The 16,013-nt window shown below is 40.4% G+C and overlaps 1 protein-coding gene across 1 annotated transcript; it reads left to right on the top strand.

Annotated features, from left to right (window-relative positions):
- The first annotated feature begins 867 nt into the window (after positions 1-867).
- Positions 868-15,819, top strand: LOC137975110 (flavin-containing monooxygenase 5-like). Its single transcript, XM_068822172.1, has 3 exons — positions 868-1,543; positions 14,053-14,756; positions 15,286-15,819. Exons 1-3 carry the CDS (start codon positions 970-972, stop codon positions 15,619-15,621), a joined length of 1,614 nt encoding a protein of 537 aa, XP_068678273.1. The 5' UTR covers positions 868-969; the 3' UTR covers positions 15,622-15,819.
- Positions 15,820-16,013: the final 194 nt, after the last annotated feature.

The raw sequence follows: 16,013 nt of genomic DNA, 5'->3' as shown, positions 1-16,013 counted from the left end.
GAAACCTGTTGATTGCGTTACGGTGACACGTTCTTAAATTAGAAACACAAAATTTAACTGATTTCACGTTTAGAGCTCTAAATCCGTCGGACTTAAAGTGTCCAAGCCAGATTTTTTATATATTATAGTTCAATAAGAGGTTTTTCCTGTGGTGCAAAGCATGATCTGGAATTCGACGTACCAAAACATTTTTTTTTTTTTCATGGAAAGTTATGAAATTTTCGTACTTTTCTCAAAACGCTCGAGGTGGCAACTTTCATCTGCAAAAAGTCTGAAGTAGAATTTTCTATGTTTGCAAAATGTTTACATTTTCTAGTTGTTAAGATAAGTAGGTGTCCATGGTCGAACCGAAAGCATACCATAGCGCCTCTGGCAGCCGCTATACAGTCCATGTATGACCTTGGAGCACAGCTTACAGCTAGCTGGAATCAGCTGCATGCTGGTTTTTGCTGAGAGAGGAGAACCCGGAGAAAAACCCTCGTAGCAGAGAAGAGAACGAACACAAACTCAACCCAACTATGTACTTTTTAATTCAAACTGAAGATGACAGAAGAGTCTGTTGAAACATGTTTTTAAAAAACGTTGTGTTGTTTGTTAATTAAATTGCTGCTACTAACAGACTGTTGACCGTGTCCCTTTAAATCGTGTTAAATCAGACAAATAACCACACAGAAAGCGAGCAAGTCATCAGGACAATAAAGTAAGGCTTTTTTATTGAGAACTTTTGCGTGTGATATCCTTTTGGGTCTTTTATCGGGATTTACCCTGCCTCTGTTGTGATTAGCTGCGACCCACGCACGTGATTTGCGTGATATTTCAACGGGTACAAAGTACACTTCGAGATTGCGTGACAAGCTACAACAATGCCTGCAAAGGTCGAAGGGAAGCATTGTTGTGCAAAACCTGCACAGTAACGCTGGAGCTTATCTTTGTCCAGAGTCCTTTTCTTTGCTTCCTTTTTCCATCAAAATGAGAGTAGCAATTATAGGAGCCGGAGCAAGTGGTTTAACCTGCATAAAAGCCTGTAATGATGACGGCTTGGAACCTGTTTGCTTCGAAGCAGAAGATGAGATCGGAGGCTTGTGGCATTTCACCGAAGAAGAACGCCACAGCTCGGTCTACAGATCCACTGTGATCAATACGAGCAAGGAGATGATGTGCTACTCGGATTTTCCAATTCCGAGGGAGTTTCCACCTTTCATGCACCACAGAAAGGTCATGGAGTATCTTCACCTGTATGCTAAGGCGTTTGATATGTACAAGTTCATTCGCTTTAGAACCAAGGTGGTCGAGATTAGAAAGACGCCAGACTTCGACGAGAGCGGCAAATGGGAAATTCTTTTTCGAGAACTAAACGGGGCGGATCCCGAAGTAGTGAAGGTAGAGATCTACGATGCTGTGATGCTATGTGTCGGCCATCACTCAGAACCTTCGTGGCCCACTCCGAGCTTCCCAGGTCAGGATGAATTTCAAGGCCTGAAAATGCACAGTCATTCCTACAAGGATTTCAAGCCATTTGAAAACAAGAAGATCCTAATTGTTGGTATGTCAGCTATTTTTATTTGACATTTTTTTGTCGATTGATATGTCGACATGTTGAAGCAGTCGCACAAGAAGTCACCCAATTCTCTCTCCATGACCCTGAGGAGCTGAAATTTGTTTTGCGCGTAAGGACGTTCGCGCCAACCCTGGGTGCCAGAGGAATTTTTTTCCAAGGTAATCAAAACGAGGGCAACGACCGAAAAATGAAAAAAAAAAAAGCTCTCGTGGCACGAGCCCGGAGCCTCAGTGGAATTAGAATAACGGAAATTTGTGATGCGGAATAACGGAATAATGACTTCCTTTGGAATAATCGATTTGTGGACCGGAGTAAGTAGATTTTTTCAATGGAATAATGAGTTCTTTTTTTACTGGAATAATGGATCAAAAACAATAAACAAACTGAGGTGATAAACATATTATAATGCATTTGACATCACTTTTCTCATGATACAACATACATCTTCAGAATTGACTGTTAAACAAATTTTACAAAATTAAATATGACGGTGAAAAACTTTGACAGAGACCACTAACCACATTAAAGACAATGCTCTTAACAAATAAATGTAATATTAGGGTGCGTTCGATTGACCGTATTCCGGAATAGGAATACATGGAATAGAAGTTAAAAATCCTTCGTTTTTACGGAGATTCACGTTAAAGTTGTCACACATCTGCTAAAATGCTATTTTAAACATATTTTTATTATCCTTGCTGCTTCGAAACACGCCAAACATACCGTTTCCATTATCACTTCACGTATTCTTATTCCGGAATAGGGTCAATCGAACGCGCCCTTAGCAGTGAAAACTGGCTTGTTTAATTGGTTTAATAAAGCCAGAGTTTCTCACTGCCAACGTTTTCGTTTAACGTTGATTTAAGTCGCGTATTAGTAACGTTTCTTTTATTTTACAATGTAAATCAGATCTTCCATTTGCCAAGACTTCAAAATGGTCCCACCGTTGATGTTGGGACCGGTTTTGATCGTATGATCAGCAGCAGCGGAAGTGTAAGTGTGACCTGTAAGGGCTTTGTAAGGATTCGTTTTCCGGTCATGCAAACAACGTTTCGTTTTATCAATGTAAAGGTCATTGCACTCCCAACAACAGGCTTTGCACACAATTTTGGATTTTTGAGATCTACAGAAACCATCTTTTTGGGGGAAAAAAGACTTGATTCGGCGGGTGTTTTGAAACAAAACCACAGAACTTACTAATACAAGATTTGAGAGACCGTGTGATAATTTCACTTTGAAAACCTAAATAGCCTGGTAAAACAAGGATTTCATCTCTTACCAACCGCTGTTTATGCATTTGTTCAACATCCATCTACTCCGTCTCAATTTAAGAAGCTATGACTCCAAAACGGTTACCCGGGAGGCATTATTTCTTACCATGTGAATGATATCGTAAGAAAACATCAGAATAATGTTTTAGATCCTATTTCCACAGTTCCTAAAAGAGATTTAATCCTATTTAGGTTTTCAAAGTGAAGTTATCACACGCTCTCTCAAATCTTGTATTAATTTTTTGGAAAGCAATGATAGGATATACCAGTTGTCTTTCTTGAGTCGTTGTTGCAATCAAACACCGCAAAGTAAACCATTTTATCAACAAGCAATTGAAATATGGAACTTTATCTTTCCATAGAGTATTGATATATTGCACGGCTAAAGGCGGATTCGCCGGAATTCTGCATTTATACGACGTTCGTAGGAAAAGACCACAGTGTCAGTTTTCTACAAATCATATATTCAAAAGCCAAAGTCCATAGCAGATTTTCAATTTTATGGCTTCTTAAAACACTAATCTTTTTTCGGAATCTTGCCAAAAATGACTTCCCTTTCGATTGAATAGCCCACAAGAACAAGTATGGCACGGGAGTTCTGAGCCTCCGTACCATAGCCGAATTTTGAGCCAACTATCGCTTGAAAAGCTTGTTTTTATGCGTCTAACATGTCGTTTGAGAAGAAAAAAAGTATGAGAAATTGTTTTAAAGTGCATAGTTGTTGAAATAAAGTGATAAAAAGTTACTTGATTTTTGGCTTCAGTTCTCCTAAGTTGATATTTCTAAACACCCGCCGAATCAAGTCTCTTTTCCCCTACAAAGATCGTTTCTGTAGATCTTAAAAATCCACAATTGTGTACAAAGCCTGTTGTTGAGAGTGCAATGACATTTGCGTTTGTAAAATGAAAGGTCGTTTGCTTGACCAGAAATCACTACAGAGCCCTTACAGGCAACACTGATTTACACTTCCGCTGCTGCTGATCATTCAATCAAAACTGGTCACAACATCAAGTGGGACCATTTTGAAGTCTTGGCAAATGGAAGATCTGATTTACATTGTACAATAAAAGAAACTTTACGAATACGCGAACTTAAACCAACGTTGAAAGAAAACGTTGGCGGTGAGAAACTCTGGCTTTATTAACCAATTAAACAAGCCAGTCTTCACTGCTTATATTACATTTATTTGTTAAGAGCGTTGTTCTTAATCAAATTACTAGTCTCCGGCTTTTAAAGTTTTACACCGTCACATATAATTTTGTAAAATTTGTTCAACCGTCACTTCTGAAGATGTATGTTGTATCATACGAAACGTCAAGTTAAAGTGCATTGTAATGTTTATCCCCGCAGTTTGTTTATTGTTTTTGATCAAGTTAAAATGGCCGAAAAACAAGAGTATCTATGATGGAATAACGGAATAACGAAAATTTTCGAATAAGAATAATGGAATATTGAACACTCGATTATTCCTCTTCATTCCCCGAAAATGTTCGTATAAATCTACTCAAGCTGCTCAAGCCGTGAACGGCTCCTGCGCATGCGCTTGTTTTGTTATGTCCCAGATCTCCTTTTTGCTCCCGTCCATTCGCCTGAGAAAAATTCCGAGCGCGAGCAGTGAATAACGCAAAGGAACAGATTGGACCAGTTGGCCACGAACCATTTATACGAGCATTTCGCGTCTTATGTGAGCCGCACTCTTATAAATGGCCCAGTTCGCGTCTTATCATAATCGCGTTCGCGGCTTATCATAAGCCGCGGATTATTTTTCTGGTATAAAGGGCCCTAAAGGCGCTGTTACACTGTAAAATGTTTCGTGCAACTTGTCTCGCAATGTTTTGTGGCCGGACAACGACCAAAATAGTTGCGAGACAAGTTGCACGAAAAGTAGAACTTAATTCTACTTTGGGCAACGGCCCTTGCAGCTTGTCTCGCAACGATTTTGGCTGTTGCAGGGCGTGCAACCTGTTCCGCCACAATATCGCCAAAACATCGCGAGACAAGTTGCACGAAACATTTCACAATGTAACAGCGCCTTAATTGCCGCAGTGTTCCAATCTGCTCTTTACGGAATCATCTCTATTTATGAAATCCTGTTTTAAAACACGTTCGACAAGAACGTTTTGTTCTTCTCCTCAAATGAAACGCAACCTAGCACAGTATCGTTAAATGCTCCGTAATTACGAAATCTATTGAAGAGAAGAGCCATCACTGTAATCACATTTCCAGGAATGTTCGGTGATGCACTTCATTACGTTTGGTGGCCCAAAAGTGGTTTGACGAGAAATCTGAACTAACTTTCCTCATGGAACTGAGGCTCCGGGTTCGTGCTACGAGAGGGTTTTTTTTTTGTCCTTGGTTGCGTTGCCTTCGTTTCGAGTAGCCGCTTTGTCTCGGACCTTGGAAAAAAATTCCTCCGGCACCCAGGGTAGTTTGCGCCAAGAATGTTTCAACGTATAGATTTGCGACCTTGCTTTAGGGTAAAGATCACCTTTTGGGAGGGAGGGGTGGGAGTTCCCAATTTGGCGCTTTGAAGCCGTGGTGTTCTTGAAACTTAACGTTATTTTAAGACGATCTCAGATCTATCAGCAAAAAGAAAACAAGGTACATAAGTTATAATTTAGATCGGGTAAACGTTACCCAGGGTGCCAGAGGAATTTTTTCTAATGTCCCAATAAAACGGCTACGCGAGTCGGAGTCAGCCCTGGCAACCGGGGTAGGTGAACTTACTCAGTTTAATAAAACTAAATTTAGGCCTGTTCAAACGTCGTGCTACTGCCGTGCCGAACTCAAATGAATTTGGCTTGGCAGCGGCACGACGATGGCACGGCAGCGGTTTCAAACGTCGAACCTAATACAGTCGCACCAAATTCAAAAGACGAAACAAACCATCCATCCAGCGTAATAGTATGCAAGTAATGCAAAATACGCTAAATTAATTTATGAATCGAGTTCGGCGCAACAATAGCACGCCGTTTGAAACCAAGTCGTGCTACTGCCGTGCGGTACGGCAAGTCCTGCCGTGCTAAGTAGTCGTGCCGAACCTAAGTCAGCCATGCCGCGCTTAATGGTTTCAAACGGCGTGCTACTGCCGTGCTTAAATCGAAATGACAATTTCCTTTGAGTTCGGCACGGCAGAAGCACGACGTCTGAACCAGGCCTTAGCTACATGATGCAGTACACAATGCAAAGGGAACCATTATGGTTACTTTGACGGATTATACCGTGAACTGTAAACAGTATACTTACAAAAAAAGTTATGAAAAAGCATCCAGCTGTGGGATAGATAATGAAAAGCTAAGGTAAACGGTAGTTTAAAACTAAGGTATTTTCTTCAGACGGAGGACAAGAGAAAAGTGCGGCAATAAATCCTAGGGAACAAAGCAATTGGCAGAAATCTAAGTAGGAACCATAGCGCAACTTCTGAAACATCTGAATAGCCCATTATCCTACGAGGCCTTACAATTCGAAACTATCCACCCCGTTTGTTTAAAGGGCCGGGCCAAACGGGAAATGTTTGGCGACCAAACAACATCAAACATTGTTTGGTGCCAAGTATTTTACAGTTTGGCCACCTTGTTTAGTGCTGTTTGATCGTGTTTGGGTAAAATTTGGCCATCAAACATTCGATCAAACAACTTAAAACATTTCTTTAGTTCTCGTGTTTGATGGGCGAAATTTTGTTCTTTTTGCCAACCGTATCTTCAGAGTCAAGACTCTGAAGATGACTTCCGCTCAGGTTGTCGAAACGTCAGTCAATGTCATCTCAAACAGTCCTTCTCAGGACTACACTCACCCGGACGATCGTACTTTACTTAATGATATGACTCCTGGGTTCAAACAATTTACAATTTTACGTATCAAACATGTTTGGCGCGTGCATGCGTTCCACGCATACCCAGCCACTTGTATATTATCCACGTGTTTTTTTACGTACTTGCGACCCATAGTTCTTTGCTTGTGGAGTTTGATCTGAGTTAGATCAAACATGTTTTAACCATTTGGCCACTCACTTCAACATCAGCATGTTTGGTCACCAAGCAAAGCTCGTTTTAGACGTAATTAGCAATAACTGGCCAGAAAATTAAGAAATTTATTACACAATGAACATTGGTCGGCCTACCCTGCGTACCAGAGGATACCCTGCGAGCAGAGGCTCTTTGATCTTCCTGGGTGACTGAGTCGGAAAGAGAAAGAGTGTAAACAGGACAGCTGAAAACTCGTCTAAAACCGGGAATCAAAGTATCTAACCCCTTAGTCATATGAAGGTCCCAGAGACCTAACTTGTATTTGATATGTCAAGAGAGAATAAACGTAACACATTGTTTCCCTCGGTTGCTTAAAATTCGGATGCAAAGTGGCCACCTTGAAGAACAAGTTCCATAAGTAGAAAACGTGAATCTCGCAGTCTGATGAGTGAAATTGGAAAGAAATTAAACACCCAATCGGGAAACAAGTCGTTCCAGTATATACGATGCGATCGCCGTACAATGTGAACGAAAAATGATTGCCTATGAGAGGGAACGGGGAATCAGGGAACCGGGGAATCTCTAAAATATGCGAAAATGCGGCAAACCACCAGAACTATTTATGTCTTTTTGGCTTACTGATAAAAGCCAAAGAAAACTTTAAATTCATTTAAGCTGACTTAACATCAATACGACTAGAAAGGGCAAAATGTTGCCTGCCGTGTCAATAATGCGTGGACCAGTGGTTAGGGCGTTAAGTTTGCATGTGGTTGCTCCGGGTTCAAATCCCGTTCTAACCTCTGGGGCCCGTTTCTCGAAAGTCCCGAAAACCTTTCGGGCCTGAAAAGCCATTTGTGAAAATGCCAACAGCTTGTTTTGGAAAGCCGACCTTTTAACATGTTTTCAAGGTAGTAAAAAGAAAAATGTGTGTGAAGTTTGACGATTTAAATCCTCTCCGTTCTTGAGATACAAAGGGAATTGTGACACCCGAAAATGGCCAGTAAAGTTTCGGGACTTTCGAGAAACGGGCCCCTGGTTTCGATTTGTTTCCGATTATCCCGGATTCAACTCTACCAGCCAGTGGGGAATCTCACCATGTTTTTATCAAATTATTAAAAGTGCGGTGCCTGTGAATAAGCTTGATAGCTAAGTGCACTTCCGCTATAAATAAAGCATTTACACTACGTTTACATATCAATTGCACAATTTGCATACATAGTTTTTGCTAGTTTTGTCTTCAAACGTCGTCGTCGTCTCAAAATTTAAATTCGCGTTATTTTAATCGATACGTGACTATTTCAACCTTTTTAGTATGACAAGAGTATAGTAGTTCCTCAAAAATGACACTCGTCGGAACGGCACTTAATTTAGGGAAGAAAATGAAAATTTATACTCAAGTGCTGACGTTCTTCATAAAACCTCAAATTTGGCTATTTCACGTTGTTGTTTTGCTGACGACGGCAAAGAAATAGACAAAAATGAAAAATGCACGTGCAGAGCGTGCAAAGCTATTGTTTTTGCCCACTAAATATGCAAATTTGTGACGTTCTTGTTGCCGTCGCCGTTATCGTTGCTTAAGCACCCTAATGATTCACCCTAATAACTTTATTCTGACTGGTCATTCTAAACAGTGCGTGCAGGGCAGAAGAATTCGTGGCGTTCTAAAAAAAGAAAGATACACGCAAAGGTTGACTCATATGGCTTGTATGGGAGACGCAAGCTCCTAATCATGTGCTCCTGCAGTTATATTTTATAGACTACCTATTCAGATAGTTGCTGTAGTTAATTTGCCGCTCTACCTGTTAAACCGTTCTTGGATCGCAGGTCTGAAAACTCACGATATTCAACGTCGCAAAACAAAGAACGCTGTAGATGTGAAAGATCATATTATGAATTGTTAGGTGGGTAAGGCTGATCCCTCCCGTCAATTATCTCAGCCAGCTATGACCGACTTCATTCACATAAATCCAGATGAATGAAATGTCAATTTTTTTTTCTCTTGGTGTAAACTCGAATCTTAGGCCCTGTTTACGAGAACGTAGGGTAACGCTAGTGCTAGGTTTACCCTAGCACTCGCACATTTTTTTTTTTTTTCATCGACGTGTTTACAAGGCAGCTAGGGTTACCCTAGCGCTAGGGTAACCCTCGCTGCCTTGTAAATGCTAGGGACAACTCGCCTACCCGAGACAACTTTTTAGCGGTTTCCATTGTGTTTGCTATACTGGCGGTTATCAAGCACTCAAAGTTGTCCCGGGTGGTAGGGTAACCCTACCTGTGAAATTTTGCATGTAAACCCGGGCTATGTTTGACCCTCCTACTAGGGTAACGCTACCTGCTTGTAAACAGGGCCTTAACGCGGAGCTCCGGAGAATTAGAAGATAACGCGGGAAAAAATCAAAAACAAGTTATTTCTTCGCCATTACGGAGCATGTTTGCAGGCTACACTGTTATACACGTAGTTTTACTGGAGTCAAGGAGCGTGCGCGTAAATGTTAACGACCTCTAGAACGTAAAATTTAAAATGAGCGCACAGCAGGCTTGGGTCCTCGGACAATAAGTTGAACGTGGTTCGCACGGAATGTGTTTGACACACATGAAAGCCATTATACCTCGCACAATTTCTGCATACACAATTTGGATCTGCCTCCAATAAAGTTAGAGATTCTCCCTTTTAGAGATTCCCCGTTTTTTTATGGATTCGCCATTTCATAGATTCCCAGTTTTAGAGATTTCCCGATTCGCCCATTCCTCGTTCTATGTTTTTGAGTTAGCCACCGAAAAATGTGATGACTTCCACGTAGCAAGAACAAGTGCGCAGCGTTACAAGCTCTAGCATGAGCGATAACTCTAATAGTAAGAGATACCGGAGAGTAAATCCCATTGTTTCCGTTTTCCTAGATTTGGGTGAAAGCGGCTACAGCTTCGGAGTCAGACTAATAAAACCCAGAATTATAATGCGGGAGCTAGGCGTTATAACTACAGGCAAACCTGTCAACTGTACGTGTGGGGCCCTATTTGCAATCGAGCGTTTGAGAGATTTAATCATTTAAGGTGAAATCGTCAAAGTCATAATTGCTCGTAATCAATGAAAGAGCCATATGCTTGATCGGACGCGTTGGAGTGGACTAATTTGGCTGGCGGTTTATGCGGGAGTCCAGGGGTAGTGAAGATTAAAAGAATCGACGTTAGCTATCCAAAATGCTAGTTTGACACAAGCTTCGTTACTTGGATCAAACTCGGAGGTCGACTACCGTTTCTAGTCAAGAGAAGCAAACAATGTTCGTGTCGTGATCCTGGCCACACCTCGAACACAGTGAGTGAGCGAAACAGCTTGGCCTACTAACGGAGGCAACGTACAAGATTAATGTTGTCCTTAATTAAGCAAGGTGATAACTTTCAGGGGTTCCCAAAGGGCCCTTTTCTCGCGCGAACTGTACGCTGCCAGGAACCTGACGCTGATTGGCAGAAGTTTCCTTGATTTCGCTCTCTTGCGAGTTGGAAAGGAAACCGCTGCACGGATCTCGTCGTCGAATCGTCCAGAACTTTCATAAATGGTGACCACCTTAAAATTCTTCTTTACTTATGTTAGGTAGACCTACTACCCTGATTTTTAAACAAATATTCTTTTGAAATTTTCTCCTCGTAACGGGACTGTAAAGGTTTATTACCATTAAAACAGAAGAATATTTTATTTTGCCGCCATTATTATGAAAGATTTGAAACAGAATGAAGGAAGAGTGGCAAGTGAAATTTGCACTGAGGTCTCATTGCGCATGCGTGACAGAACATCGAGGAGATATCGGAGATATGCTCGTGCAGTTTTGAGAATTTGCAAAACATTACTCGTGCCCACAAATCACAGGAATGCACTCGCGCTCATACTATTTCCTATGCTTTCTACAAGCTTGGCTATCAGGAAAGCCACAAACGGGATTTTTTAATCCTCGCACGCAACGCCTACAATAAATTCTGAAGCACCTAGTTTCATTGACTTATCATAACACCCGGTGGGGGGGGGGGGGGGGGGGGGGGAAAATGGGCTATATAAGCATGTGCCACTGTGAAGGGTATGGTTTTCAAGCAGTTTACTCTAGCATAGGGTATATAAATCAGAGCGTTTGGGTCTAGAATAGGGTATCATTTTTCACGAAACTGACCAGTTGCTTGAAGATTTTATCAAGACTAAGGAAACCAGAAATTCCCGCTCAAAAATATAAAAACATAGAGTCGGCAAAGTTTAAGTTTACGCAACTCAGCCTCAACAGTGCTAATAAATGGCTATCATGAAACTCTTCTGGATATTATTAACTGTCAAGTATCGGTACTTAGACTGAAATATGTGGGAGTTTACTCTAGTATAGGGTAGCAAAATTCAGCTGAACTAGCTCTGGTATAGGCTAAGGGTTCCAGGGTCCCAGCGGCACATCCCCACCCAGAAATTCCTAAAGTACCCCCCCCCCCCCTTCCTCGGGTCATAACATAATGCCAGACAAGGATAAACTGATCGATGATGGGCTATCAGGAAAGTACCGTAATTTGACAATCACTTTAATCTATTTAAATGAAAATACCGATCTGGAATTTGATTAGTATTTATATTATTGTGAGAGAGAAAAAAGTTTATATTAGGAACATCTAGGAAATGGCTTTGGTGGACGGCTTGTCCTTGACCACGCCGGAACTGAAAGAATTGAAAGGACATTATGATCGCCAACGACCACGATTGTGACAAACACAACAGGAATCTGGTTTGGTAGGAATCCTAGTGTGAATTGGAGTGGTTATAGAATCTTTGGCATAAAGGTGGCTGGAAATGGTTTGGGGGTCAAACAGTCCTTCTCAGGACTACACTTACCCGGACAATCGTACTTTACTTAATTATGAATTTTACTACCTTGCTCATTGAAAGCTCATTTTCATTGGAGTCCAAATCCACAAAAGGGGGTCGATATCCGCTAGCATATCTGGACCAGGGAGTCCAAACTGCTGTCCCACCGGCATTGGTACTTGATGCTTCTTTCTGTTGCTTGAAAATATCTGCTCTGGAGCCGAGTTTTGTTTATTAGATTGAGTACCTGCTCTCGTATCCGTACTTAAGATTTTTTCTCGTCACCAGAATCGTTTGTAAGATCATTTAATAATAATGATGATGATGATGATGATAATAATAAGAAACTTAAATTGAGCACATCAAAAATCTGTAGTGAATTATTTACAAAAAAGTATGAAAATCTAAATAGAGTTATGACATGTAAGATTAAAATGTAAAATACTTCTTGAAGGAGTCCATTTAATTGCATAATTTTTATAGCTCTAGGTAAAAATCAATTTTCATGTCTGTTTGTTTGTGAGGTTGTTAATGTATGTTTCCTTTTCCTTAGCTTGTAGTTGTTTTCAGTTATATCTGTCGGAAATAAGTGTGCAAAGTTTTTACTGTCCCTCAATCTTTTTCAAGTTCTTTGTTAGCTTGGGTATCTCTTCTTATGGGCTAGAGTTTCCAAGGCCTCCCTAGGGAGACCAAGGTTTCTCAAACATCTATCCTGAACTCTTTCAATTTCAGCAGCTAGGTATACATGCGGGTAGACCTCCCCAAATAAGATAATACTCTTTGTTTGTCTTTCCAGAATTTTGCATAAGTATTGTTTTTGTTTTCTCTTGGGACCATTGTAAGTCCCAAGAGAAAAAAAGGAAACAAACAAATCTAGTATTATGGTATTTTCCACTTCAGGCAATAGGGTGTCTCGAAAACGAAGACCCTAAGACCCTGAAAACTTGAAAAAATTAACCCAAAACGCTCAATTTGGCTAACACTAGGCCTAGAGTTGGTTTTTTGAGTTACCTCAAGTGAAGTTAAAGCTCTCCGTTCCCTACAACTTGTTTCAAAGTGAAAGCTGGGTGATCCGCCATATTTAACTGAGTAACCACGCTCCACGTGTGGCCAGACATCTTCATTTCCTGTCGGATTTACATATTGGCCCTGTGACACTCTAGGCCTAAAAACCAACTTTAGGCCTAGGGTTAGCCAAATTGAGGGTTTTGGGTTACTTTTTTTTAGTTTCTGGGGTCATAGGGTCTTTGTTTTCGTAACCCAAAACGCTCAATTTGGCTAACACTAGGCCTAGAGTTGGTTATTTGAGTTACCTCAAGCGAAGTTCAAGTTCTCCGTTCCCTACAACTTGTTTTAAAGTTTGGGTTTCGTATGTAAGACACCCTCAGGCAATAGGACTTGCATGTTCTAATAAAGGAAGGATCTCTGTTAGGTTGGCACTAAGGCCAACCTCACTAGCTTTACATACAGTCTGTTGCCTTTCTTTGGAGAAGCGTGAAGTTAGTCGATCTGTTGAGAGGAACAGGATTCCAGGGCTTCTACAAAAATTATTGTCACCTTTTCTTTCCTTCAAACGATGGAGCTCATCAAACTTGAGCTTGTTTATCTCTTTGAGACAAGAACAGCCATCACTTCCATAAGAAAGTATTTGGCGACCATTGACTTCATGGACACTTGCAAAGCTCCATTCTTCATTATTTTAAATCCAGAAATACACAACACTATAAAGTTGATTCGACAATTCTAATGACCTTGGCCCGGTTCATGACAGAAAAAGATAAAGAAGAAATTAAGAAATTGGGTATAATGAACAGATTGAACCTACCAAGTCCTAAACCAGGCTAGCCCCAGTCCACAAACACTATGGTTCGAGTGGTGCAGGAATTATTGAAACGCCAGAACTACCATATCAAAAAGGAATAATTTTGACTTGGATGGAAGAGGATTGAATTTAACATATTAAATTCCTAGAACATCAGTTGCCTCCTTAGTTGTGCATTTACCAACCACACCTAGTACAATGCCCACACCCAGCCACTATTTTTGGAGTGTGAGGAATCTTGGCAAAGAAAATCCAACTAAAAGTTTATGTCAATTTGGTTGATGTTGCATCAGATATACACAGTTAATAAAACATTAACCAAATGAACATTTCATTTGGTTTTCCTTCATAATTGATTAACGAGTTGAATGAACATTCCTATCACTCATCATGATCAGAAGATAAATCTTCTTTGAAATTGAGTACATGCACTGCAAATGAAATACCTTAGCTTGATTTCAAAGCATCACATTTTTAAGACAAGGTGATACCATCCAACATGACACCCTTATGTTCGAAGGAGATCCCCCTCTTGCAAAAACCGGACAATTACCACTTTTCTACTGTACTTGTGAGGAATTAACCAGTTTTTTTTTATTTACAAATAGGCATTGGTAACTCTGGAGGTGACATTGCCGTTGAACTCAGCCGCCATACCCCACAAGTTTACCTTAGCACACGCCGAGGAGCCTGGGTTCTGTCACGAATGTGGAAAAATGGAGAACCTTTCGACCAAGCAGTATTCTCTAGATTCTTTAGTATCTTACCAATAAAGGCTGTTGAATTCTTCTCTACCAAAGTTTTAAATTCAAGATTTGATCATGAAGTATTTTCTCTGCGTCCCCAACATTCACTCATGAGCCAACATGGGATGGTCAATGATGACCTTCCACATCGCATTATCACAGGTGGCATTGTTGTCAAGCCTAATGTCAGCCACTTTACCAAAACAGGAGCTGTCTTTGATGATGGCTCTGAATTGCACGACGTGGATGTGGTCATATTCTGTACAGGATACAAGATAGGGTTTAAGTGTATAGATCAATCTATTCTACCTGTGAGTGACAACAAAGTTGACTTATACAAATACGTGTTTACTCCAAATCTCTCCAAACCAACCCTTGCAGTTATTGGCTGCGTTCAACCTGCTGGAGCTATTTTCCCGCTGTCAGAGTTGCAAGCACGCTGGGCAACACAAGTCTTCAGTGGTAAGAAATTTCTTCCTTCAAAGGATGTTATGATGGATCACATTGAAAAGAAAAGAAAAAAGATGGCACAGAGGTATTATGCTAGCAAGAGACACACTGTACAGGTATGTGTTGTCATGCTGATGTAGGTTGGTGCAGAATTTGTTTGCAACAGACTGCCCTATGAAGTCATTATTGAATCATGGGCGTGTAAAATGATAGGCAAGTGAAACTCCACTGATAGAATGATGAAACCAAATTAAATCACACTTTAAATAACATACTGTACTTCTGTTGAGTTAAACAAAAGCCATGTGTTCTATCTAGTAGAAAATTATAATGTAATGATTATCGCAACATAGTAGTAGTAGTAGTAGTAGTAGTAGTAGTAGTAGTGGTAGTGGTAGTGGTAGTGGTAGTGGTAGTGGTAGTGGTAGTGGTGGTAGTAGTAGTAGTAGTAGTAGTTTAGTTTATATCCTCAACAATGGGATTTTAATAGTTACTGGTAGACTTGAAATACATTCTCTGGACATTTGATTGCTTAGTGTTTGATTCAGTTGCTGTGTTTAATTTAGTTTTATCCTGTTTTAAAAGCAATCACTTTATCTCATTCAAGTAACTTACCATTTATTTTTTTAAATTTTGATCACTCAGGTTGACTACATTCCTTATGCTGATGAAATTGCTGCTGAGGTCGGCTGTAAACCAGATTTGTGGTGGCTCTTAATCCATGACCCTGCCTTGGCCCTTAAGTGCTTTTTTTATGGTTGTACCCCACCTCAGTTCCGTCTCATGGGGCCTAATGCCTGGCAAGGTGCCAAAAAGGCCATTGAAGATGCTCGAGCAAATGTTGTTTATGCTACTAAGTCCCGCAGCTTGCCAAAGAAAGAGGATTCGGGGAAAAATAAGAAAGACGTTTTTGTGATTATCCTAATTTTGTTAGTTGTTGTGCTTGGTATCTGCATAAGATTTTTGCAGGAAAGCGTTTAGTGGGAGGACTGAAACCAAAGGTTAAAAAAAGTTATTTTTCATTTACTTCAAAAAGGTGATGGGTTTTTTACTTACTTTTTTTTCTCACTATACAAAATGAAGGCAAACTTTATCGTAATCTAAAATTTGAAATTATTAATAACTTTAAAAATTTTTTTACACTACTTATAAAGGGACTTCTACTAGTAATGCCATTATGTACATCACTAACAGGTCTATTTATTTTGGTACTAACAATGCTGGCAATATTAATGATAACAAACAAACAAAGAAAACAAACATCACAACACTTACAGTGTGACGCACCTTGCCAGGGCCACCTAACAAAGTTTTTTACAGATTATCCGCAAATCATCCGCATCCTTGCAACACCATTGCATGGGTTCTCGCTC

This window comes from Montipora foliosa, chromosome 11 (genome assembly GCF_036669935.1).
Source record: "Montipora foliosa isolate CH-2021 chromosome 11, ASM3666993v2, whole genome shotgun sequence".
NCBI classification, from domain to species: domain Eukaryota; kingdom Metazoa; phylum Cnidaria; class Anthozoa; order Scleractinia; family Acroporidae; genus Montipora; species Montipora foliosa.
The sequence above is the reverse complement of the archived record's forward strand: the minus strand, read 5'-3'. Positions and strand labels throughout refer to the sequence as shown.